General features: G+C 42.8%; 1 protein-coding gene across 3 annotated transcripts in view; it reads right to left on the bottom strand.

Moving 5' to 3' along the window:
* Positions 1-25,574, bottom strand: part of kcnq4 (potassium voltage-gated channel subfamily Q member 4) — a 30,368-nt gene extending 4,794 nt beyond the window's left edge. Inside the window, exons 1-11 of one of the 3 annotated variants that reach the window (XM_028399104.1) lie at positions 24,559-25,574; positions 7,940-8,030; positions 6,998-7,124; positions 6,694-6,869; positions 6,183-6,308; positions 5,938-6,048; positions 5,769-5,864; positions 5,601-5,689; positions 4,970-5,095; positions 2,098-2,327; positions 1,914-2,013 (exon numbers count right to left, since the gene is read on the bottom strand). In XM_028399104.1, coding sequence (XP_028254905.1) covers positions 1,914-2,013; positions 2,098-2,327; positions 4,970-5,095; positions 5,601-5,689; positions 5,769-5,864; positions 5,938-6,048; positions 6,183-6,308; positions 6,694-6,869; positions 6,998-7,124; positions 7,940-8,030; positions 24,559-24,860 — 1,574 coding nt within the window. In that variant the 5' untranslated portion in view covers positions 24,861-25,574. The remainder of the gene's footprint in view (positions 1-1,913; positions 2,014-2,097; positions 2,328-4,969; positions 5,096-5,600; positions 5,690-5,768; positions 5,865-5,937; positions 6,049-6,182; positions 6,309-6,693; positions 6,870-6,997; positions 7,125-7,939; positions 8,031-24,558) is intronic. The other 2 variants (XM_028399105.1, XM_028399106.1) reach the window with 2 other exon arrangements.
* Between the last annotated feature and the right edge of the window lie 1,112 nt (positions 25,575-26,686).

Genomic DNA, 26,686 nt, shown 5'->3' with positions numbered 1-26,686 from the left:
CTCACTGAAAGATATTAGACCTTCCCAATGCTGGCAAAATGAGACGTGAAAACACAGTGACGACTGGAGGGACAGAAAGTGTCGGCTGTGCCCTGAAATGCTTGCAAAGCCAATGAAAATATTTTTTGCAATTCAGCAAAGGTGGATCTCTGATAGTCTCCAATGGCGAGGTTTTATGTAGGAATTAAAAATGACTGTTATGCTGACACAAACCCTAGGTGGGCCAAGTAGGGTGAGCCACTGCAGGGGCAGGTCTGATTCCCTGCCAAATATGGCTTCCCGCTAACTGAACAAAATCTGACCCAAGCCGCGCATGCAGTTACGCTTAAACGTAATTATATACTGCGTAAACATTATAGGAGTTTAAAAACATTGCACCTGAAACACCACAAATACTGATGACGACGCCTCAAATATATATAAATAGTAAGCATGCCTGAACTATTTATTTAATAAAGTCGGCACTTCATCTGAGGCTGCAGAAAATGTGTGTTTTTTGCAGTATTGGATTTGTGCACACAAAAAGACACCGAGCCTTGTTTTCCTACCCTCATCCTCCTGCTCTCTCTACACATAAACCCAGAACACCATACACAGTCCTTCAGGCAGCCCGGCACTGATAAACCACACGCATCTAAAGTGAAGCCTCAGCACTAAGGCCTGCTGCAAAATTCTGTGTTACGCCGACATCAATCATAAAACCCACTAAGACATTGCATGTGTGTGTGTGCTAAGCACCTGCTGTTTACACACCTGCACTATCTATAGGAACTCCCTCTCTTCTATTGTCTGCAGCACAGAGCAGCTGAGGTCAGAGCGATCTGCTGAGTCAAGTGCAAACCTGAGGATAATGCCCTATCGGTGATATTACCATCAAACAATAATACATCACGCCGCGTTCCTGGAATGCTAATCATCTATCTGCTGTACACCTAAGAAGAAGAAAACTTCAGTGTAGCTGTTAGCATATAGCAACATGTTCAGACTAACTATTGATTGGCGCGTACATTTCCATTTCTTTTAGGAGAATCACAGAATGCACAAAAAGCCACCACAAGAAAAAGGTACAGTGCTGACATCAGGGACCAGAATCTGAGTCATTATAATCCGCTCTCATCAAACCCCCCTGGAGACCAGCATGGCCCAACACCAGATGTCTGCTAGCAATTGTAGTTTTTCTGCCACCATCAGTGAAAAACACAGTTATTCTGTGAGCATATGTGTGTGTGTGGTGAGGGGGGGAGGCCGCACATATGTCTACAAGTGTCTCCATGGAACATACTGCTGGGAGCCATGTGGGCTATTTGCGTAATTTGGAATTTCACACAACATGATAAATTACTTATTATTATAGGTGGTATAGATGTAACAGCAAAGCATTTCCTCACACATACAGCGAGTAATAAGAGCACTGAGTATATGTGGTGCACGTGTACTGTATATATACTGTATAAGGCACATATTGTGTAAGAACATCCATCAATTGTTATTACAGTTGTCCTTGCTGAAACTGTACAATATCATTTGCCTCTGTACATTCCGATTGTCACACTGTGTTGTGATCCTCCAACTGGATTGTGTTTATATATATATGTGTGTGTACTCTCCAATAACAATCGTGGCACCTCACACATGACCGGCCTGAATGAGCTTGCTGAGCGACAAGGTCACGCAGGGGAGCTAACCCTGCATGCAGGAGGGCTCAGTTACCAGTTAAGTGGACATTTCTACTCTGTCAGCTGAATCTGCTCACGCCAGCGCCTAAATGGAAGCAGCGTGATCATCTGTTAATGTGGGCTGTTCACCATGAGAAGCACCCCCTCGTCTGACCGGAGGTACAGCTGTGTGATTCAGATATCTAAATCTTGTCTATGGATACCTGGAACTAAACGTTTTCAGGTGTCAGGACTCACCTGACAGCTCGTATAAGTGTCTTCACTGCTGGGATCACGTCCTCCATGGCCACATCACAATAAGATTTGTCTTCCACGCTGTCCTCTCCAACCCCTTCTACTGTGGGAAAGCAGTCATTATAGACATTACTACAATAAGGTGATACCTGGGTGTATGCTCATAAAAAGCGTGTGTGCTGCTCACCATCAGCAGGTGGACGTGGTTTGAGGCGAAGTGAGGTGCGGAAGCGTGTGCGGTCATTAAAGCTCCAGCTTTTTTGGACTTTCCCCGGGCTGGTGGCTTCAGGGACATTCTCTTGGCTGGGAGAGCGACGGACACCGGAACCAGGCGGCAACGGTGACGCCTTGTTCCGAATGGTCTGGGATGAACGGGAATTGTTCATCCTGATCCTATCCCGGAAGCCCATTTTACTGCTGACAACCAATGTAAAAGAGTTAAACACCGGTAGGCACTGTTCTTTTTGGGTAACTGAGTTTTCTCATAGATCACAGAGGTCATGTTTTTGAACATAATAAGAAACTACATCTCGGTATCCTGGGAGTTTGAGACAGCAGCACGGGGGCAGCCTGAGCTTGTTAGAAAGGAGTTTGTTAGTAATAGTGAATTAACATAAAAATATGGCGTCAGTTTTTTTTTTAACACAAACATACAGACAAAACAGGGAGACAGACATTAACAATTTGTCTCAATGAAAGACAGACTGTCTGACTTATCATGGAGGCAGTTTGACTAAATGCACCATTCTTTATATTGCTAAAAAGCATTTCTGTCCTGAGGATTTGCTTATTTAATGTGCCTATCAGAGCACCTGAATCAGCAAAATCAGACTGAAACCTGATTCAAGACTTGCAGTAGTGCTGGGACGGCGGAAAATGCTCCACCTACCATCAAAAAAGCTCCCTTAATCCTTTCAATGGAGTGTATGAGCATCAAAATATTGGCTTCAAAGTGCAGCCATACAAAAGGTGTCTCATTAAGTACTCCACACCACTCACCAAAACGCAAGTCAGGCCTCTATGTCAGGTCATCTATTTACAGGAGAAAAGCTATTTGGCGGCCGCTCTCAACAACAACATTGACTTCTAACGCATGCTCTTGAAACCACTCCCACTCTACAGCCACTTACATTCTGTCACGGATCCATAAGGCACTGCTAACGTCATGCACCACAGAGCAATTCCAGCCAAGCCGTTCACTCGCACATTTTTTTTTTTACGATGATATACTCTTTGTCTTGCGTGTGTTACACAGTAGCCGTCCATTTAAATTAAAATTTAAAATAGTTAAAGGAATGTTAGTGGGAACAGCATTTCACACAAGCAATCTGAAATGCTTCAGGTAGACTGAAGGAAATGGAGTTAGATAGAGTGAAAGACCTTTGCATGCTCTCAGGAAAAGGAAGTAAATGGTTTGGACACATTCAAGACCATAAACTTCACTGAGTCTTTCCAAAATGCTGCATGCAAACATAAATATATTAGCCTTGTAAAAACAGAGAAAAATACACTGTTTTTATATAAAGGTTCATATGACTAATAGGACATAGCACGTCATGCTCAATCTTTTCTCGGAGAGAATAAAAAAGTGAGAATATTTTGGTATTCTTTCCTAATTTAAAAATCAGAGACAGTCATGACAGAGTAATAATTCATCATGACTGCAAAGGTTCTAAATGTAAGAATCACACTTCCCTTGATCTATTCATAAATTAGGACCCTTTTACAATTTGACAACACAAATTAATTTAGACATGTGAATTTATTCAAATTCTTACATGTGGAACCTTTTTCTAAAGCAACCAACATCAGCCCTCATTTCTCCAGCACTCCTAATAATACACAAACCTGGAGAAACTTCATTAAAATAAACATGTCTTCACAGTAAAGCATTTGTGGACCAAAAGTGCTTTTTAAAAGGTTCAATTGGTTGTTAAAATGACGTCATTCATTCCCATTATAATTCCCATCTAATTCTTATGACAAAATGTCACCAACAGAGACAAAACTCTTCACGAGTCACTGCACCGGCCCACAAAGTTTTTATTGTTTCAGGCAAAATGAGGAGGACGTGTCATTAAAGGAGCAGAGGAGCAGGAGTGGTGTTATTGATCGTGACGTTTTAGCGTGCTCCGTGCACAGGCTTGTTGCCGTGGATACCTCTGCTTGCGGCCGGCATGAATCCGGAAGAGACCCCGCTTTTTAGAAAGGAGTTGACTGGGGAGACACACAAGTCAGAGGGAGAGAAGGTGAGGGGAAGAGAGGTGTGGTGGGGGTGAAGGAGAACAAGAAGGTCTGGGAGCCTGTGGTGAGCCCAAGCGGCAGCAAAGGAAAAAACAAGGGGAGGTGGAACAGTGAAGTGTGACATCTCAATAGTCCAAATAGCCTGTTTCTGTCCTGCTATGGTGACCTTACCTAAAGCTGGCAATTTTGGATTATGGAGACGCACTCAGAGAGGAATGGGGAAGGGGGGGGAGAGTCATGCCAAGATGGCTTCCCCAGAGTATATACATCAAGACAGCCCATTAAACACCATGGCTCCTCAAAAACAAGACAATTGCACCAGACTACTCTAATGTAACACATGCACCAAATACATGGTCAGCTCTTTGCTACTTTGGTTCTAATTTTACACTATTCAGTTCTGTCCTAACAACCTCTAGTCAACAGGCACAGCTCAGGACTTGAAGAACAAACCTGCATGGAACTTCTGCCTTCCTGAGAACAGATGGAGGATGGAGGATGGATGGCATGGAGAAGATACAATGGAAATAAAGGAAGAGGAAGACAGGAAGAGGAAACCGGTGAATGTAAAGCAGGAGGCGGTGGAGATGGTGAGAGTATGAGTGAAGCAGACAAAGCTGCAGAGCAGCAGGAGGGCCTGCAACACACTGGTTTGCATTAGTGAAGAACAGTTAGACAAACAACACAACCATGCAGAAAGCCTTGGAAGTGTTTTGTTACGTGAGTGTGTGTACACCTGTTGGATGCCTGTATGTAGACCTTTGGCCACCTGCTTGTGTGTACAGTGAGGCTGTAAGAGGTGGCGAGGTGCGTACCTGTCCCCTGACAGGTAGGGGGAGCTGTAGGGCCGCAGCCCAGACAGCAGCGTGTGGTAGGAGTTGTGGAGAACCTTCTTGGTGTTACGCTGTCGCTGGAGGTGACTGAACAGTAGCGTCAGTTCTCTGACACCCACGTGCACAAATAAACATAAAAACACATGACAAATGAACAAAATCAACAAATGATGGGGAAAAAAAAACACAAAAAGGCCAAATCAATGGTCCAAACACTTAAAAGGAGAGGGGATGATGTGTGAAGACTTAAATTTAAGATAGAAAGTTTGGCTGATGTAAAGTGTATCGCACACTCCTCTCCGTTTAAGCAAATAAAAATTAGTCAAATTAATACATAAATGCAAAATGTGGGAAACCACAGCATGAAACAAAGTCATAAGTAGTCACAACAGAAACTGAAATATGATTTAAAAACTCAATCATGAGCAAAACAACACTTTTTCTGCCAACACAACCCCACCTTTAACTGAAAAAGCATGTGTGTGAGTATGATTCAGTTCCAGTCTCATCTCAAATCTCTGTCTGCATTTACCACCACACTCCAAACAAGCAACAGACTTCTTGCGGTTGAATCTGCTGAGCGATGAACATGAAGCCTGATGGGAGCACCTACCTGAACGAAGGCAGCATGCTGTCATAGAAGTACCATGTAGCTGTGAGATAGGAGTGTTTGGCATCTGTTGAGTAGAGACGCCATGCAGCCTAACGAAAACACACAAAACAGAGGTGAGACTTCACATCCTACCTGATGTCGTATATATAAAAAAAAAGAACTCAGTACCTGTATCAGGTTTGCAGCGGGCATCCTCCTCTTCTCAAAGTGTTTCTGCCGGTGCTGCTCTTGAACCTTTAAGGCAAATCCTGACCCCAGAATTCCCTGAATGGTTTAAATCAGAATGAGTCAAGGCTAGATGAGTCACCAGAGACCTGGAATGACTGAGGAGACTTACAGCAGGCAGGGCAAAGAAGGAGACTCCCAAAAGAGCAAAGCCGGCAGCCAGGAGCCGTCCTTGCCACGTACGAGGGGTCTTGTCACCGTACCCTATAGTAGTCAAAGTTATCTAGGCAGAGAGAGAATTGAAAATAGACACACTGCTTTTCAACCCACTTGTTCAATGCTTGTAATGTGCCTGACTCCTGATAAAAATGATGAAATCCATTGCTACTGTGTGTGGGCACATCATGCAGTACTCACAGTTCCCCACCAGAGGGAGTCTGCATAGGTGTTAAAGTCTGTGTTAACATCTTTCTCTGCCAGGTAGACGAGGAAGGAGGCAAAGATCAGGACCAGGAAACCTATGTACCAGGCCGTAATCAGCTCCTGTGAGACAGAGAGGAGGTATCAATCACACATGTCAGCACCACACATAATTCCTGCTGTCATTAACGTATCGCTATCATCATTATTGGCTATACTGTCATCATAATCACATTTGGCTTTCATTCTGGCTTGGCTGCACAGTTCTGCTTAGACAGCTGATGCATCGATTCATCATCATCACAGCTGGCTATATGTGTGTTGGTGGGTTTATGTGTAAAAGTCGGCACAAACACTAACCACAAAGTGTGATGTTTGTGATTATTTATCCCATTTGTAATCATCATGACTATAACCCCCAGCCTTTTAATGGCAGCCCTCCTTTTATGTGTGGCTACCATTAACACACATTTTTAATGCAACTCATAGCAGAACATGTCATTCCCACCTTGCTGTGAGCATAAACCACTGAGCCCAGTAGTTTCCAGGTGCCTCCACGTCGGTCCATACGAACCATACGCAGGATCTGCAGGAAGCGCATGCTGCGCAGAGCTGACGTAGCAAAGATGTTGCCCTGCGTCCCTGCAGCGATCACTGCCAGCGAAGCCACAAACACAATGAAGTCTGCAGAGAGGAGGTTCAGACCAAAGAAAAGAGACAGGCAGAAAGTGAGGGAAAAGTCCCTATAAGGTGCTGAAATGTCACGCTTTTCACAAGAAAACATGCAGCAGTTTGACAACACACACACTAACCTATGACACAGAAGGGCTTCCTGGCAAATCTCAGCCGTCCCTGCCATCCACGGTATCTGCAGCAACAGCCAGCCGCCCAGATCCTGATGAAGTACTCCATCCCAAACACCACAATCATCACAAACTCCTGTACGACGCACATGAAGTGAAAGGTCAGCGACACACATCCATAAATTTAGTGTTTGTGTAACAGGTGCTTAGCCCCTTGAATATGATGACATGAGAAATGCACAGTACGTCACCTAAGAGGTCAATTTTCTATTTTTTAAAACAGCACATGAAGGTGTCACCCCACACATCCGACATCTTTATCTGTATAGGTGACAGCTGTTTCTTCTTCATGTAATTTATATGTATATTCAAGAGTGACTTTTGTTTATATCAGAGCCTGTTTTTCTGTGTGTTTTGTTAACTTCCTGGACTCTGTAGAGCGTTTAATGTGCAGTGAACCAATCTGCTATAAAGCAAATGTTTATGTAAGTAAAGGCATCTAATGGCTCATTCACTGCTAATGTCCAGATGATTGATCGGAAGAGAGAATGAAGGGAATGTGAAAGCACTGCCCATTAAATAACATGTAAAAGGAGGGCAAGGTGGGAAGAAAGAGGCGAAGAGGTGGTGGAGAAAGGACGAGTCGGGTTAGAAAGGAGGAAGTGGGTATCCATTACCTTTTACTAACATAGCTGGAGCACAGAGGAAGAGAGGAGATTAGGGGGTAGCTATTAGGATTAGTGCTTTATGTTTGTGATTTCCTGCTCAGTCAACAACACCTGAATCCTCTCACCTGCTTACATGGCGGTCTGTGCCTCTACCGGCAAACAAAACAGTGGCAGTAAGCGAGGCGACATGTATGCAAGGACAGGTTGTGATGGTGTCTGCTGATGTGGTCATATACTGTGTTTGTGTTCGTGAAGAAAGAGAGAGAGAAGGAAGGGGTCTTACTAGGATGAAGAGGCCTTGGTTGGCCATCTTCTGGTAGTCGGGGATGGTGGAGAATACAGATAACACCAAGCAGCTGAACACCAACAGAAAACTGAAACACACAAGTCACAATAAAACACATCAATCAGACAGCAGAGCATTTTTGAGAGTAAAAAAAAAACTCATTAAAACATGCTCTGTTCACTTTCTCTGCATGATTGACCAACAGAGGGGGGAAAAAACTAAATTGCAAACAAAAGAGATTTGTTGATCCATAACACCAACACAAATCCCATCAGAAGGTGTGCATAATATTGGTGTAGCAAAGCATAAATAGCAGTCTTAGTCATAGTACAACTACTGGAACTGTAGCATCGCTTCAAAAAAAACTGCAGTCTGGCTGGGACAGAAATGACTGCCCTGTAGAAGTAATGACCACTTCAGCTTGAGAACCACTCCAAATAAAACACAGCATATATCCTGATCAATTGTGTGTCCTGTCATGTTTAAGGTGCTCTCGTATAAACACTTCACTTTTTCTGTTCCTCTGGGGACATGGAAAAATACTGCTCAAACGTTTACATCATTAGGTTTGAGGCAACTGTTAAAGAACACGAACTGTTAAAGAACAGAACAAACAGCTTACTAACTTTGAGTCAAAACATTTCAGCCATATTGGCCAAAAATAAAGATTCACACCATTAGAAACAATGCACCAGAAAAAATTGCTGCTTCAGAAGCAGATGGAGCCTAGTTGTGTCTAAATGCTGGACTGCGTCACCCAAAAAACTCCTCATGTGTGACACCATAGTGCTGCATCAGTGACACTAACCCCACTACAATAATTATGTTTCTTTGAACAGTGTGAACATCATATGACAACACACAGTGTGAAAAAAAAGAGAAGAGAGGCAGATAAACATTGTTGGATCCACACAGAAACACACCACTGCCTGCCCTCTGCACCACGTGAATCCAAAACAGGCAGGATTAGCCAGGTGGCAGCTGCTGGTCCAGCTGGTCTAGATGTCAAAGTTAAAAAAAAAAAACACAGAACTCGAGGCCGCCACACAATGGTGCCCTTTCTTTTTAAAATAAGTAGTACGATCAACAAGTCTCTAACTGGGTTAATAATAGTGAAATGGAAAAAAAACGTGTCAGACAAATACAAAAACAGCAGTGGTGTGGTTGAGAAGCACTGTTACTGTAAAATGTTTCATCGCCATACACACCAACAGGCCTCCTAATCTAAATTATACACTATGTACAAAATGGTTAGTGACTTCTGAGTTTGTTTTTGTTTTGTCTGCCTGCCCCGACTGCAGTTTCCAGATGGAGACACTACAAATAGAAAGACAAAGTAGATCTTAGACAGTCAGAGAGACATCGGACACCGAGCGTGAATAAGCACCCCCAATTACCATTGTATATTTCCAAGCCCAGTGATGCATGCATGGAGGAGAGTTTGTGTTTCAGCCACGGAAGAGTTAGTCTGAAAAATACACTCAGATGAGTCTCTGCAAACAATGCATTTTGGTTGTTCATCAGCTGAGCAATGTGCTGACGAAACCTTTCTCTTTCCCCTCGATTAACTCAAAATGCTGTGTGTGTGTCCGCGAGGAGGAGACGAGTTGGAGCGGTGTCGCAGGTGGTTTCTATCACTGACTTGCAGAAACCAGTAACAGCACAGGTAGCTGGATCGACAGCTTGGCTTCAGCAAAATGCAGACACAACTCTCCATTTACTGGAATACAATACTATCCCTGACCAGCTTCAAAACATCTCCCAGACTGCACCAAGAAGACATCATGGCTGGTTCTGGGACAAGGACAAGTGGGTGCAGAGGTGCCTTATTTTCCACCTCCATACCTTTCACACAACAACAAGGTGGGAACCATTAAGGACCACAGAGGGAAGCATTGCTACATAAATACAGTCATTTTAACCACCTCTAAAAATGAATTTTTAGAGGTAAATAAATTAAATAAATTTAAATAAATTTAAGGGGGAAATAAACAAGATTTAAGTGAAGTTATGCTGTGTGATTGTTGACTTTTTAGGTCACCTCTTGTCGTCAGTGTCCAGCTACAGCTCCTCATTTAAGTACCTGGAAGTACCAGGCAAGACGACGCCCTGCCCTGCTGTCCCCAATGAATAAACAAATACATATATATATACATATATGTATATATATATATATATATATATATACATATATGTATATATATATACATATATACATATATATATATATATATATATATATACATATACATATATATATATATATATATATATATATATATATATATATATATATACATATATATATACATATATATATATATATATATATACACACATATACTCAAATAAATCATCATCAGGTAATGATTGAAATAATATGAAACTCAGTGCATTTATTGTAAGGCTGTCTGCTTCAGTAATTGCACTAGAATTCTGCAGAAAGCATAATGCATGCTCTGCTATACACACAGAAAATATCTGAGTTTTCCCCAAAATCCAACAGAGTGTAATTTGTCTCGTGGACACTGTGGAGAATCAAGAAAAATGCAAGCACAGTGGAAAGAAAGAAGGAAGGAAGGGAGGAAGGAAGGAAGAAAGAAAGAAAGGAAGGAAGAAACTAAGAAAGAAATTCACATACCCTTTGCATATTTATGTGTCTTTCTGCTGACCTCAAAGTAACCTGTTACACACTACAACTCTGTAGATATAAAGTGCATACAGTTTGGCCTTAGTCCTGTTAAGCACCAGAGGGCTGCTGGTCTGCTGCTGGGCCAGACGACAAATAAATGTACGGCAACCAGACTGCTTTTAATGGAAGCTCAGTGAGCTGCTCTTACTGCCGTGTTTTCCTGTAAGCATAAATAAGTGAAATCTCACATTACTTTGACTGGCCAGCGAGAAAGTGAGGTAAAAATGGTTCTAATAAACATGTGTAACACTGTGTGTATGTGTGATGTCTCCAGTCAGCGTACATACAGAGACACACAGCTGGATTGTGGAAAAAATGCAGCTTTGATTGAATCACCCCTGTATGATACAGAAGCTATCAGTTACACACAACAGAGGAGGAAGAGGAGGAGGAAGAGGAGGGAGATGAGAGGGTGGTAAGGAAGACTGAGAGGGAAGATGCAGAGGATATGATGAAAGTGAGAAGGAAAGATGTGAAGTGAAGACAGATGGTTGGCAAAGTAACAAGTAGAAGTTAAAAGAGAAACACACACATCAGAGCAGGAGGAAGATGAAGCTTCTGAACATAAAGGGGCACAGGGTCACGTCACTGTGTCTACACATGTATGTGCACATGGATTTCTGCCTCTGACAACACTGGCCCATAATCTATGCTCACGCTGCAGTGTTGCAAACACAAACAAGCACACAGTTCAGTTATTGAACATACACCGCAGTGACACTTTCACAGGACATACACTGGTAAACATATAGAGCGGCTCAAACCGATGCACCAAGAAAGTTCTGTTATAACACACAACACATGTAAACACATGTCAAATGTCACCTTAGATGTCTAGTGCTTACTATTTAGATTGTAAACACAAACAGACAAACAGGGACTCCTGAGCCTTGGTGGTGGAAAAAGGGAAAAGGAGCACAGAGTGAGGAGGAGGAGGAGGAGGAGAGTGTCATCAGCAGAGGACGAGAAGGGAGCAAGCGGAGAAATGTGGAAACGGTGGAAAGATATTAATAGCATTTCACTCTCCTTAAATAGCAACTGCAGGCAAAATGTGCGCAGGTAGGCTGCAAAGCACAAGAGCAGCACAGCTCCGATCAGGCTCAGGTCTGGGCCTCTTAGGTACCCCTCCCTCTCCTCCCTCCTTCTTCTGGGACAAAAAACTTTTCTAAAGGCAGGACCAAAAAACACACAAAAAAAACCAACACACAAACAAATAAGAGATGAAATGTGCTTTTTCATGAGAAAAGGAGCTGACTGAGAGAATCCGACGCTGTAGTACTGCACCAGGAAGGGTTGGTGGTGGTGATGGTGGAGTGTGTGTGTGTGTGTGGGGGGGGGGGGGTGGACTTGACATGAGAGTGTTGTGTAAAAAACAAGAGGATTGTGTTTGTTTTGCGCTTAATGCCACAACCTTCGGGAATATTACGTGACTAGATTTATTATTTAAATCTTGAGAGTGGTAATGAATGAAAGAGTCCAGCGCAACCTTGGCAGATGGCATCACGCACAACTAAAATAAAGTGCTTGCACTCTGACCAAAACTGCGCAATCATACGTTATGGTACACTCGCATAACAGCCACACTGCGCCATCGTCTGTCCACAGATGATGCATTTCAAACAGAGTGCCAATTACACTGACACATTTACCCTGCTGGTAAATGTCACTCTCAGTCACAGCAGCCTTAAAAGTATCTACTATCAACACACACACAGCCAAATCCACATTACATTACTATTGAACCTTCTGTTCCCTGCTTCTGATTGAATGAAACTTTTCATTTGTCGGGTAAACAGAAGGCTGCTTTCCTTCACTGTGACGCAGAAGCTACCTGTTCCTGCACACAACGATATGACTTTTAAGAAAAAAAGCTGTGAAAAGGTCTGAGAAGTAAAGTAGTGCTATTCTTTTAACCACATGCCTGAATATGAGTAATTTAATCTGGTGTAATAAACCAATAAAAAAAGCATTTTCAGTGACTTTTCCTCAGAACACAAGGATCAATTATGTGAAATTTTCAAGTGACATTTACAATATTTTAATGATTATATTTTCTAATTGTTTCCACTAATTTAGAGTTCGATTTCTAAATGCTAACACATCACAGTGTAAACTTAATAAGCTCCTAACTACTTAAAAACATGGTTTTAACAAACAAACAAAAAATTTGGACCTGGAATTCTACCTCAATTTAATTTAATTTAAAATTAATTTCTGTAACCACGCCATCTATCCACTCAGCACAATTTTACCTTTAAAGTCCCATTACACTGAAATTAGATGTTTTTATTATGATATATTTTGCAGTATGTTTGTATATGCCAGTGTGCAGCCTGACGACGGCAAAACTGTTGGCTGAGAAGCTGTGATCACCCATCTGCTAAGTGGTCAAAACTAGATTTAAACCGTAATCACTGTTTTGTCTTGGTATGCAGAAAAAAAGACACTAAATACAAAACCTTTGTGTTTTCAGTAGCAGTGCTGACCTTGACTGCAGGTTTACACGTTGGAAACGTATTAAAACAAGCAACAGTTATCTTGGAATGTATCAAATCAGTTCATAAGTACAAAGAGAAAGTTGAAATCATCTTTCATTTGTGTAGACAAAAAGTAGGCTTGTGATAGGACAGAGGAATGCAGTGAAAATTACCAATCGCTTTTGCCTTTTAACTGAAGGCGTTGCTGCTATTTTGTGCAATAATTTTCCTCATGAGAAGCTCTCTTCTAATTATCTGCTGATTCATTAAGCAAATTGATTTATAATTCAGAAGCATTTAAATGTGCTTTAATGCAAAGCATTTATTCTCCAATTGTGTATCTGTGCAGGCAAATCCACTTATATCTTCCCATAAATGTATATTAATACTCATATAGAGGGGTGTTTGTGACACTGTGCCGCTGTGACACGACTGTGCAAATATGCAGCACAGATGATAACACACAGAAGAATTATGTCCTGCGTGGTCACACTTTTAACCAGTAAATGGAGTGAAATTAAAGTATAACCACAGAGGGAGGATAAGTTCATGACATGCTTTCATGGAGACAGCACAGCATAGTGTGTGTGCATGGTCCATGGATTGACCTGATGAGAAATCACAAGATTTTTTTTTTTTTTACAACATCACAACACTTCAGTGTGAAGTTGTTCACATATATAATAGAAGATTTATGTGCAAAAAAATTGAAACTGCCATTTTTATATCCACATTGACATCAGCTGTGCACCAAGCTGGAAAAATGGTGGCCATCATAAAAACCTGAATGGGCTGATAATCAGGCATAAGCGCACACACACAACCTTTCTCTGGGCTCCATTGTCTCTGCTGCTTTTTCTTTTTTTTCCAATCCTTGCTCTTTGCTGCTTATGGAGTTGTCGTCAGTGAAGTGTACTATACAGAAGTGGGAGATGCGCCGAGGATGGGGACAAACTGCTGAGAGGGCTCTGACATTTAACTGTGGTATTGTTACCAGGAGCTAGCCAATTAGCACAGAGCCTACGAACGCTTAGGTGAATACGAGAAGCCACTTCACACACCAGTGTGGCTTGTATAATGCTGACATTTCGCCAACATTAGCTCAACCTTCACACCGCTTGTATCAGCAAGGCTGGAGGTTGGGGAAGGCTGTTTGTTGATATGGAAAGAGGGACTTCCTGCTTTGTGCTCTGGAGAACTCCAAAACTTTGCAACAAACATGAACAAGTACAAGCCGGCAAACAATCGTGTAACTTTTTATTTATTTTTTTTTATTATTTTTTTTTTAAGTACCACCCCCCCCTAAAATGTACTCCCTGCTCTGCAGCTACCCCCCTCCTCCTTGACCATGGCTATGACTGAATTTCAGGCCGATCATCATTACTCTGTGACAGGTCTAATCTTGTAACCATGGCAGCAGGGATCTCTAGTGATGGATTACCAAGGGTCAGGGGCAGCACTAGAGGATTGAGAAACAACAAAAAGAAAGCGGCGACTGTAACATTTGAACTTTAGAGTAATGGGATTGACCTAACAGTTTCAGGCATGGGGTGTGAGAAAGTGAGCAGAGGTCACACACAACCCTGGTGGTCAGCGGATTTCGAGGAAGAGCTGACAGGATTTACAAAGGACACAATAGTTAGGCCACCATAACTAATACCTTGGCTTGAGGACATTTAGAGAACATTACAAATATTATCGCAATAGAAAAGCCAACACAAGAATCTTGGCAGCAGTATGTTGTCAGGTGGTTACCATGGCAGCAACACCATGACCCTGAGTTCTGTGATGAGGAAAGAGAATCCGTCTTTGCTATCATTATCTGTGCTGCTGTTAAGATAACATGGTAATACCCGGGTCACAACACACAGAGGGGCTGCACTGTGTTACTCCTCAGTGTCAGCACTGCTATCGCTTGCTGTCATGTTGCCTTCTCTGCCTCTGTGCATCTTTATGTGACTGTCTTTATGTTGTGTAATTTTAAGACAGAGTCCAGAGCCCCGCAGTGAAGCCACCGTCCTCGTAAACATACCACAATGCTTTGCCCTTTTCCACAACAACTGCTTCCCGGGAAACACCACCTACCACAAACACCTCACCAAAAACTGAGAATTTAACATAGTGCTGGTTTTTTAATTCTCTCTTCTTGAGCAACATGACAACCTATCACAGTGGGTAAAAGAGCACAGCTAATGTAGGATGCAGTCTTTGTAGGACAAAGAGCACCGCTCCTCATGTACAGTTTCAACATAACTGTTACTTTAACTTGTTCATAGAATTATTACAGCAGGCACAGGAAGCACCTTTTCTATGCCTCAAACAGGCCTTCTTGTTTCCTAAATTTGGAGTTGTAAGCATCTGACAGTGTACACTGTGGTGTGTTCTACTTTTCATAGTATTGTTTTCATTTGGTACGACTGTCAGAAATTTGTAGTTGTACAGTGGAACCCTCTGATCGGTCTTCCTTCTCCTCTACATTGTAGTGTAGCTGAAGCAGAGCCAGGATCAGAGTGTACCACTTTGGCCCTCTTAACCACACCTGCTCCCCTCTTTAACTCATTACAACCAATTATGTGATAGGGCAGCGAGTGGAAGATCGGCTGAGCTCAAGATGATAACAGTGTTCTGAATTATTCATCCCTGTACTGAATCCCATCCTACGTCTAGCCTGCCTCACTGCTCAGACGTCTAACATCTTCTTGTTATTTTGTCTTTGCTGTTCACACAGCTATGTGTCCTACAGGGGTCATGTGAATGAATGAAGTGCATGTAAAATATTTCAGCCGGGCTGGCCTGTCACCATGGCAGCCAAGAAAAGGGCAGAGCAGCTTGTTGTAGATGGATAAACCTGGTATGACTGCCCTCAGTGATGTCCACTCTGCGATACTTCTTGGACATCACAATGATCGATGGAGTGTGCAAGAGAGTAATGAGAGGAAGAGAATAGTACAGTAATATATATTCTGATAGGAGCAGTGGTGGGAAGAGCAGCAATGACCTCAATGAGTTAATATCAGCCAGACAGAGATAGATAGATCATGAAAAAAGAGGATAAGAGACAGAAAGAGGTGGCTGAATAATGGATTGGACAGACGAGAGACAGCGAGACAAGGAGAGCCAGAATGGAAAAGAGAGAGGTATCGTCTGTGAGGTCTCATCACACACTTGCTGACATTGCTTTAATCTCAGGGCCAAGAGAAGACCAGAGGGTCCACACACACACTCGTACACACACACACACAGCTACAGGGTGAAGATGTCTACCAGCATGTAAGGAGAGATTTAGTGTGCGTTTGGGAGCTGTGTTTTTTTAATGCAATGAAAAAAAATCTGTGACATTATAACATACAAAAATGAGGACAGTTTGATGTGGCAGGTTTATGATTATCCTTGTATTTCATACTTTGCTATGCTTTCCATGTTCCACATGTTTTGACAAAGACCGATGTTTTCATCATCAATAACTGTTTATTATATCCTATCGCTGTTGTTACAACAGAGCAGCCAGAGCAGCAGCAGAACATGAAGCTTTTGGACAAATTTGCAACATCGCCTTCTCTCTGTATACACACGTGTTGACGTGAAATCGCTTCACACAGGAGAGGGGGTAAGAACAGAAAGAAACAGTACAAAGAGGCACAGAATACAAAGAGAAAGCACAACACTCTGGTGAAAGAAGCAACAGGAACTGAAAAAGTTACACAGAAATAGAAAACATTACACAGCAACCAGTTGCAAGTAAGACATTCTAGAGCGTGAGATGGCTGTGCACAGGAAAAAACAATTTTACTAAAAAGACAGGCAGCTCGTGTAATTACAGCTTCCTCGTTAACATTTGTTTACTGCTTATGCTCTGCCCACAATGACACTGGCCAGCAATTTATATACATACTCTACATATACACAAGCACACAATCTCCGTAACTCTACACGCATGGATGCACATGTATCTTGCAGATCAAAATACAGCCACATTAGCAGCAACACACACACACACGCTGCACAGGGCTCTCTGCATGGGCAGCAGACCTTATAAATACTGTCCCATATTGTGATTTTGTTTGAGCGCCGTCGCCATGGTGCTGCTTCCTCACATGTTTATAGTGGCTGCCATTATAAATTAAAATGATCTTAACAACACTTAAGCTGGGCCATGTACGCGGTGCAGCCAGGCAGGGACAACACGGGAGAAAGATGCAGAGACATGGGCTATCCCGGGATAAAGAGAGCAGACACAATGACAGAGAGACAAAGAGAGGCAGGGATACAGCAGCTTGTGACAAAAAGTATACTAAAATCTGTACACATCAGGTTTGCCTGCACAGTCATGCAGCCTCCTGCTCCTGAAAACTACATTTTATCGACTGCGGTCACGTGACAGGTGGGGTAAAGTTACAAACACGAGGATGGAGAATAAAATCTAACACCAACAGCCAGAGAGGCACACTGAAATGCAGGGGCTGTTTGAGGCTGGACGCAACTGCATCAATGAGACTGGCCCACCTATGCAGGGCCGTACACCCTGAATGATCTTGAAATGATCTCTACTCACGTGAAAGCAATATTCAATATCTTATTTTCTTTTCATGGCAAGTTACTTATAAATGCACACCCTAACATTCAAAGAACAAATACATAAGACATAGAGTTACACTAAGAAGCATGTCAGGTGGTCGGACCACTACACCCTGTTAATGATACACCTAAGCTTACTCACATTTACATTTGAATGCACTTCTTCAAACTTAAACACTATTTAACTGCATTTCTTGTTGTATTAAGAGCCCCGCATGACTACCTGAAATCTTGCCTTTCAAACTGTCATCACCTATCCTTGAACACCTCTGTGTTTATGACATTTAAACCAGCAAATAAAACACCACAATATGTTTAAACTAACATGTTAATTTCTCATCTGAGGTTATCTACAGAGTTAGTTTCCACATTATTCAGCATCTGTTGATGATCAGCGGCGTGCTAGTGCAGCCGCCCATTAGGGTCAAACCTTAAGTGTGCTGCTAAAAGATAATGGCTAACACTATTGATTTATTTTCTACTTGCCTTATAGTCTTCGCAGCTGCTGGCGACACACAGACCCTGCTTCCTAAGCAGTCTGAACACCACACTGACTCGCACCTTCATGAACACATCCCATGGTGAGCAGATGGCAGTCGGACAAGAGGTGACTGTTCTCTGGCCTTGTATACAAACACAGTTTAATAGAAACAAAGGGTGCAGCTGATGTTACAGAACAGCATTCACAGCTTGTTTCCAGTCAAAATAAAGTCAGATAACTAATATCCTTCCTTAACTATAAAGTTCCTGTGTAAGATCTGTCAGCAGCTACAGAAAGAGGTTTGGACAGTGTGATGAACACAGGGGGATACATCACAAAAATGCCCTATCCACAGCATTTTGTTTTTAATAATGGCTGAAATAAAATGACACAACAATTTGTCAATATTCGCTGTGGTCTGTTTGCAGACTCACCACTTGTGCAGAAATTACTGATGCTACAGTACAATGCAGAGAGACAGGGGATGTAAGATATACAGTAGATGGGCACTGGGAGACTGTCTCTGGCTGTGAAAGCACATCTGGAGTATTTAGAAGGTGTGGACTACTCAAAATAAACTCTTGGCGTTTCCCTTAGAAACTCTGGGCCAAATGCCACAGTATTTCTGGCCCACTCCGGCGACAATAACATTACATAAACACAGATTACAGCAGATTAGGGGGTGTCAACACCCCCTACTGACACATATCTGCAGGAAAATAACTAAATCATTGTCTGGGGCTCAAGGTCTCTGTGGTGTTTGTTCATGTGTACTGAATTTCACCTTCAGCTTTTTATGTGTTCTGCACTGTCAAGTAAATAAACAACAGTAGTTTGCTTTACCCCTGATGATAATGCTGTGTGTGTGTCCTATTCCTGGTGAAAGTGAGCACAGGGAGCTGGGCTGGATATTGGGGGAAACCTGATTCCTGGTTGGCCATCCCAGGACAGACAGTCCCCTCCCCAGGGAGACACATTTTGCCCCGAAAGGAGAAATTAATACAGTGACTAACCTCGACTCTCCCTTCTCTCCAACTCAGTCCTATTCTCCTTCCTCTCTGTATACACACCAGTCACGCGTCCTGCTACAAGCCCTTTCTTCCTTTTGAAGGACGATCTGACGATGACACGTTTCCAAAACAAGGATGTTTTCTTTGCTTTTTAATCTACTGTATTAGACAACAATGATATAATATCCAAGCCATTATTATTATCAAGCATTTACCCCACTGACATGTCCTTGAGGAAGACATTGTATCTCTGGATTTTGTAGTAGGGGACAAGCAGAAAGAGAATTTTCCAACAGGATCAATAGTGAAAATGGGATCCTTTACAACTAAAACCAAGCTCTCTCTCCTCCTGCTCCTTCCTCCTCACTCTGCTTGTCCTCGGTCACACTCCGGAGTAAGTGGGCATGCAAGCTGCTCCACGGAAAAATAAATCCACAGGGCAGCCAAGACGTTTAAAACAGCTGAGGGAGAAGGCGGCAGACCATTGAAAACAGACGTCAAGACAGCCACATGGGAACTTCCGACACACTGCGGCATGTTGCCAACAAATGTATTATCCAAGTTCAGTTAAATTAAAGAAAATGACAAACATCACTGATGACATACATCGTTCTCAGTCTACAACATTCACAGTTTTTCCTGTAACTATCCTGTCATTTTCATGTCATCTTTTTGTTAGAGTCGTGATGTTTTTATGTTAAAAATAGTGAAAAATCATCATTTTACAAAGAAGCCAAAGACAATATTTATTGAATTTACTATTTTATGACAAAAAAAGCATTTTGAAAAGCTAAAACATGAAATAACTGAGTGTTTAAGATCTAATTATTTGACAGGCTATCGTGTGAATGTATGTATTCTTCCTCTATATAAGTAATGAGGAGGAGGAAGGTGACATCAAGTGAGGGAGGGGACATCAATTAGACAGGACAGTATATGAAATCAGAGATGATATTCTCACTCAGAGGAAGTGGAAGGAAGGAATAATGAAGCAGAGAAAGGATGAAAGAAGAAAGTATTCTTAATGGAGCAGAATTAACACAACCTGCTGAGGTGAACAGATTAAAAAAACACAGCAGTGCTAAATGAACAACAAGCATCCAGTCTGCAGTTCTTAGCAGGTTAAAAACCCCACACAAAGTGCAGAGTGCCTTCCCACAGCGGCACTCCCCCTCTCCTCCCTCCTCTGTCTTACTTAGTCATCAATAAAAACACATTTGTGTGCTGACTAAAAAAACAAACAACAAAACAAAAAGCTATTTTCTGACATTACTCAAACTATTAATAATAAAGAAAGGTTTTACACCTGATGCGTCAGTGGTTTTTTTGGAGGGTGGCGGTTTTACTGGATTTTGTGTCGCGTGGTTGAAAACCTGGAAAAAGCAGACCAGACTGTTTCCAGAAGAAGCAGATTAGCCGACTCAAACTGGGTTGAGAAGGAAGAAAAACACTGTGAGCGTAAACAGACAGAGGTAACCCAGTTAATCAACAAGCTGTCTGAGCTAAATTAATTTAATCATGTCAGAAAGGCAATTCACATTTAAAGGAAGCTTGTGTGTGTGTACAACAGAAAAGCTGGGAGAAGAATCAACTAGAGTCATAGACCATGAGTGAGGATGTTGTAGAGAGCATTAGGCTGCACGTCTTGTTGTCGGTATCTCGTTCAACATCTATAACTAATGTTTCTTTGGGCTCAATCTGTCATAAACACACACCATCTGTGGGGCTTGTGCCATAAAAGGTTAAAGAGAAGGGTTTCCCTCACACTGAGACTGAACGGTCTATCTGGCAGATTGATCTGACAGGACAAGCTTACACTGGAAATGTATCAAGCTACTGCTTTCAGATGACTGGATAGTGTTTATGTGTGCATATTGTGACTTTAAGCTACTATTCATAAGTAAGGTATGCTTGTGGAGATCTTTAAAAGACTTCTTTAAAAGACATCATAGAAAAAATACTGTGGGAGACATGTGGGAGAACAAAAACTCCAAACCAGCAGGTGGCAGTAGTCAGGTGGCTCTAAGAAAGTTCACAAAAAGAAAGCCTGCAAGTATTTATGTAACAAAGTCAGATGAGGTTTGTGAAGGAGTAAGAATAGGTTAAAAAGACGGGTCAGCTCTTCTTTGTTTCAGATTTTCTCACACCCGTTAACACTGGTTTCTTTCAACCATGTGGTTACAGTTGTTAAATCCAAACCATGACCTTTTTTCCAAAGTGTATCCTGTTTTTGTATTAAGATTTTGTTTTGTCCCGCAGATGACCGCTGAGGCATCCCTTTGACATTATCAAAGTTTTTTCCCCCCAGGGCCACGAGAGACATTATACAGCTGTTTCCACAGGCTGTGTAGGACTCCTCATGAGGAGTGGACTAATGTGTTAAATTCATGGAGTTGTCCTTTGATTATGATTTACTGATAAAAACTTTACTCCATTTTCCACTTGTATCTGTGATACTGCACATGTTCATATCTAAAACCTCCATGTTATAACTTTGCTTCACATCCTTGCTCCTCTTCTACAGAACATCAATAATACATGACCAGTATATTTTCATCCTCCTATGAACTAATCAATCACTATGGCCGGGCCAGTGCTCAGTCTTGCCTTCTTTTTCCTGTCGTGCACTCTTACTGTATATTCAGGCTGAGATCCAGTGGATTGCTGCGTTTGTAGCCAAAACCAAGATCATGACAAGCCGTGTCATCTGGGTATTACTTGGCAGGAGGCAGTGCGACCCTGATCGGAGGCTGGTAACCTAATTTTACATTGGAGTTCCTCGACCCTAAAAGACCTCCTGCTGTGATGAATTAAAATGGGCAAAACACATGGCCTCATGTGAAGTCTATATGCGGCTCTGCCTACAGTGGAAACGGGTGAGAGGCCAAAGGTGAGGGGAAACACTGCAACTGATCCTTCTGAATGTTGTTGGTCATCTGCCAAGCCCATAGGGTAAACACACACACACACACAGATTATACAATATGTCTATTAATAAACAACGATTTTAAAAAGTCATCTTAAAAATTCGGATTATTTTGGCACATCTTATATATGGAACAGACTGATCTATAGTAACACACAAAGAGGTGCGTGTCTAAACATAAACCCTGGCCTCTGTGTTAGGATGGATTTAACTGGCTCAGACAAGCAGAACAACCCTCCTACTGACACAGTAGCTTTACTGCAGGTGAAACAAAAGATGGCATTCAAAGGTGTTAAAGAGGTCTTGGAGTTTTACAGTGAGTCAGTGAAGGGACCATTACATGACATGTGGCACTTAACATTTTAAACGCTCCACACCCCATCTGAACCACAGTCTTTGTGACTGTGTGTGCCTGCCATGTCGTCTAAGCAACCTGGAAGGCAAGGACTGTGAGCAGAAGAATTCTTAGTAGTGGGATGTTTTTACAAAACCTTCCTGGAACACTTCTGTCTCTGGTTTTACAAGTCCCTTTCTTTTTGCCCCTCCTTTCTTGGTAGAGCAGACAATAAAGCTTTTAGATATAGTGAGCGCCAGAAGAGGAGAGGTGCCAGTTCTGAATTAGCATACAGCTGTTACACTAGCAGGAGCGGGAAGTGAGAAGGAGATACAGATGTTCACATGCAAGACAAAATGTTGGAAATGATGTTAAAGTTGTCTCTATGCGGACGCATCATGTGTGCAGCTGTGACAGAACCATTGAGTTACAGTGGAGAGCTACTTCAGCCCGCTCCTACCTGCACTGAGAGCCCCTCCAGAAGCAGCGCATCTGTTCCAGGGTCCCTCGTTACAATGCACAACTAATTAAAGGATCAAGGGAAGTTAGCACAGCACTCTACACGGCACTACAGCTCAGTTTAATTACAACAGATCAATGCCGCTTTAATTGGGCTTCATTGTAGGCTGAACGTTTCCCCTCACACAGGGTACAATTCTCAAGCTGGTGTGCAACACATATGTAATTAATCACGTCAAATACACAGCTAAAAGTGACAGAGTATCAGGGGGGATGTTGCACTCAAGTAGACATACGTGCATCTCGTATAGTTTATGGTGCAGACAGCAACATAAAACAAATCTGTCACAGGAGCGGCTCTCTTCCAAAATCAGTCAGAGGCCGTGGCATCTGAAACATGATCTGGGCACCTCCAGGAGCAAGCTCTGCCACCCTAACCAAGAAGTAACAACAATGGCATAGCTTCTATCCACTCCGACACGCAGTAATGTCAGGGAGAATGTCACCAGCAGCTACCCTGTAAAGGCCATCGTTCCTAATGAGAGACACACTGGGTGGAAGCATGTAGCCCTCTTTGTGCTGCAAAGACACGTCTCGTGGGAATGAAAAAAGCAAGAAACAACTATAGAGAAGTGAAACAGGGCTAAGTGAAACTAACATTTGCCATCAGGCTCGCACTAATGTACTGTCAGTATATGATAGCCGTGGCTCTTCAGTGGAGGATTTCCCTCGGTTATAAACACATGATGGCATTGGCAGGCAGACAGCTGTACTTGTCTAAACAACGACACAGAAAGCACGACCCGATCCAAGGAGCTCCCTCACAGTTAACGCTCCGTCCACAAGGCACAGCTGGAAGACAGCTGCTGGTGCACAACTGTCCTGGCTTCATGTAAAAAAGAGACTGAAATATACTGACACACTTCAGCAGGAGTAAATATACAGAGTGAACTTTAACTTTTAAATGGATACTTAGACCCACTTAGGTTATTAACAAGGTTACATTTAGAGATGAAACGGGTACAAATTCAACACAGTTCATTTATTACCTAATGTTTTAGCCTCAGAGGGGAACAGGGGCCACCAGCAGTGACCTCATACTTCCCCATTGTTTACATGGTGGATACATTCAGCACTTTAAAGTCCTGACTGTATACTTTCTGCAGCAGCAGGGCTGCTTTAGTTTAAGGTCCTGTGCATATGTTTGATGCATGTGGGTGAGATTAAGCTTTTCTCTGGATAACAAAGCAAATTAGAGTTGTTATGCAACATGTTTAGTCTGACACTGGATAATTCAAACACAAACTTTCAGTAGAGTGACAACCAACAGTCATCAAAATGTTGTCAAAATGGACTTTGATTGAAAAATGAAAACTGCCTCCCCTGGAAATTTGGACAAATTAAATGTCCTCCTGATCATTTAATTAGACAGAGCCATGGGGGAAATTGAACAGAAGGCCCCGTGTTGAGATGATGTATGGCATGTAACCGAGATCATTGCCACATAAGCAACTTTGCTGGTTAATTGGAAAATCATCAATTCAATAGCTGCTGCTGGGGTTTTTACATCTTTCTCATAGTGTGTGAAGTTCTGTAACTTTAGACTTTTTAAAAAGTTGTTTTCAGAAAATAAACTGTCGAAATGCCACAATGATGACTTACATGAATGCATGGTAGATGAACGCCCATCCTCTTGGTCTTTCCAGCACGTTGTAGAGACAATTTTGCAACTTCCTGTAGCGCTTGCTTGAAGCGGAGTGGTTGGCCCGGGGTCCGGGCGGTTCGGGTAGCGGGGTGCCCAGCAGACCCGTGCGGTGAGAAGGGTGTCCGCGTTCCGGGGTGGATGGCTCGCTTCTTTCCGTGTGGACGGCGGTGAGAGCCACAAACTCTACGCGCCGGTCGTCGTTTGGAGCAGGGGGCACCAGCATTCTGATGCCGCCGTTGTTTGATGGACTTCCTAACATCACGGTTAAACTAATGATTTGACACTTTTCACTGGATCGACCGCAGGAGCGCAGCGTAAAGTTTTGGCCAAGTCATAGTCCGATTCGTCTTTGAAGCTTTAAAGTGGACTAAAAGTAGTCAGACTTAAACGTCATCCCTGACTTCTAAAGTCTCTGTTCGGTTGGTACAGATTCAAAAGTTATCTGTAAATCAAGTCACGGTGGCAGAAGACGAGATGCACAATAGTTGGATAAGTGCGTCGCGCTGAAACGTGACCTTCAGCGATCATTGTTAGCAGTCAGGTGTAAGAAGTCGCCTAATCAGCGGGGTGTAGAAAAGTAATGACACACACACCGACTCCAAGAAAGCTGTTAAAGTAAGCTGCTAACGAGCTGCCATCACTTTGGACGAATGACAGCACGAAATGGCTTTAAACAGCACCACAGAACAAGCGAGGGCAGCGCTCATGCAGTGGATCCATGTTATCTAAACCAACCTCAGTTCCCACAATCCGTTCATTATAAGTTGGCTGTTTCCCTTCTAGTTTTAATTGGCAGACTCAGCCTCGCCACAGCCGCTGTCATCAGCTCGCTCCCCCCCTCCTTGTGCGTCTCTGTGGTCCTGCGCTCCTCCGCTCCGGCAGGCAGGGGTGGAGCGCGCAGAAGAAGTGAAGAACATCAGAGTGATGATGAGGTTCGCTGAACTCCAAAACTCAGCATAGACATCCCAAACAAGCGCCCGTCGATGTTTGCATTTGTTCTGTAAGAGCTCACGATGATGGAAAGCCCTCTGTGCTCTGGCGAGTTGACGCATAGAAACAGAAGTCCTGGCGGGAGGCGAGGACGCGGCGCACGGGATGGGTCAGAGCGTGGGATGCACACAGACACGGAGAGAGAGGGACGGCACAGGAGTTTTCGTGTTTATGAAGCTTTCTGGGAAGAATCCCAAACAGAGCTGCTCAGCTGGTTAAGAGCTGCACAGTATAATAATAATATAATCTTCATTTTGGGGGAACATCAAGCTTATTTGTGTCATGCTTACAAAAATAAGCTAATTTTTAATGTAGAAGTGCTGAAGCAACAAAAGTTCCCTGTGTTTATTGTGGCAGGAGGATTAAATCCATGGCTACAGGAGTTGGGGACACAGAGACAGGTGCTGTCCGACACAGCGACACTCACCAGCACCGCCTCCTGAGTGTGGACACAGCTTTCTAAATCTATGACTGTGACACACAGAGAGGCTTGTGGTTATGACACAAATAAAGGGTTATGGAGCACGCTGCCACGTACATAGATCACCTGTCAGAGGGCCTCTGAGGAATGCACATGAGGTGGTCCCCCAAACCTCTGTAGTGAGACAATAGTGACATCAGCAAGTGCTGGGATAATTCACAGTGATGTGTTTTCTTTAAGCTAAGAGCACCAGTGAACCATGTGAACCTGGACGTTTACCTTCAGAGGAAAGAAAATAAATGAGGGGTTTGATCTTCCATAGAAAGTTTTCAAAACAAAGAGGACCAAATCTGCTCTTTTTGCTCCAGTACCTCATCACTAACCTTCTGACGCTACAGTAAAATATACAATCATTATTCTGTTTCACGGCCTGACAGAGAAACTGACCTCAACCATGCATCCAGCATTGTGTAAGTTTTACAGCTTTCCATAACAATAGCAGAGGCAGCTTACTCATGCTAACTATGTGCATCGCTGTCAATTGCTGTGCTGCAGCTTATGGAGCATGCGGGTCTGTGGAATGACATGTGAGATTGCAGCTGGAGTCGTGAATCTAGACATTATTCCCACAGCGCCCTCTCCACTGACATAACTTCACAACGCTAATCCTTAAC

Source organism: Parambassis ranga, chromosome 2 (assembly GCF_900634625.1).
Source record: "Parambassis ranga chromosome 2, fParRan2.1, whole genome shotgun sequence".
In the NCBI taxonomy this organism is placed as follows: domain Eukaryota; kingdom Metazoa; phylum Chordata; class Actinopteri; family Ambassidae; genus Parambassis; species Parambassis ranga.
The sequence above is the reverse complement of the archived record's forward strand: the minus strand, read 5'-3'. Positions and strand labels throughout refer to the sequence as shown.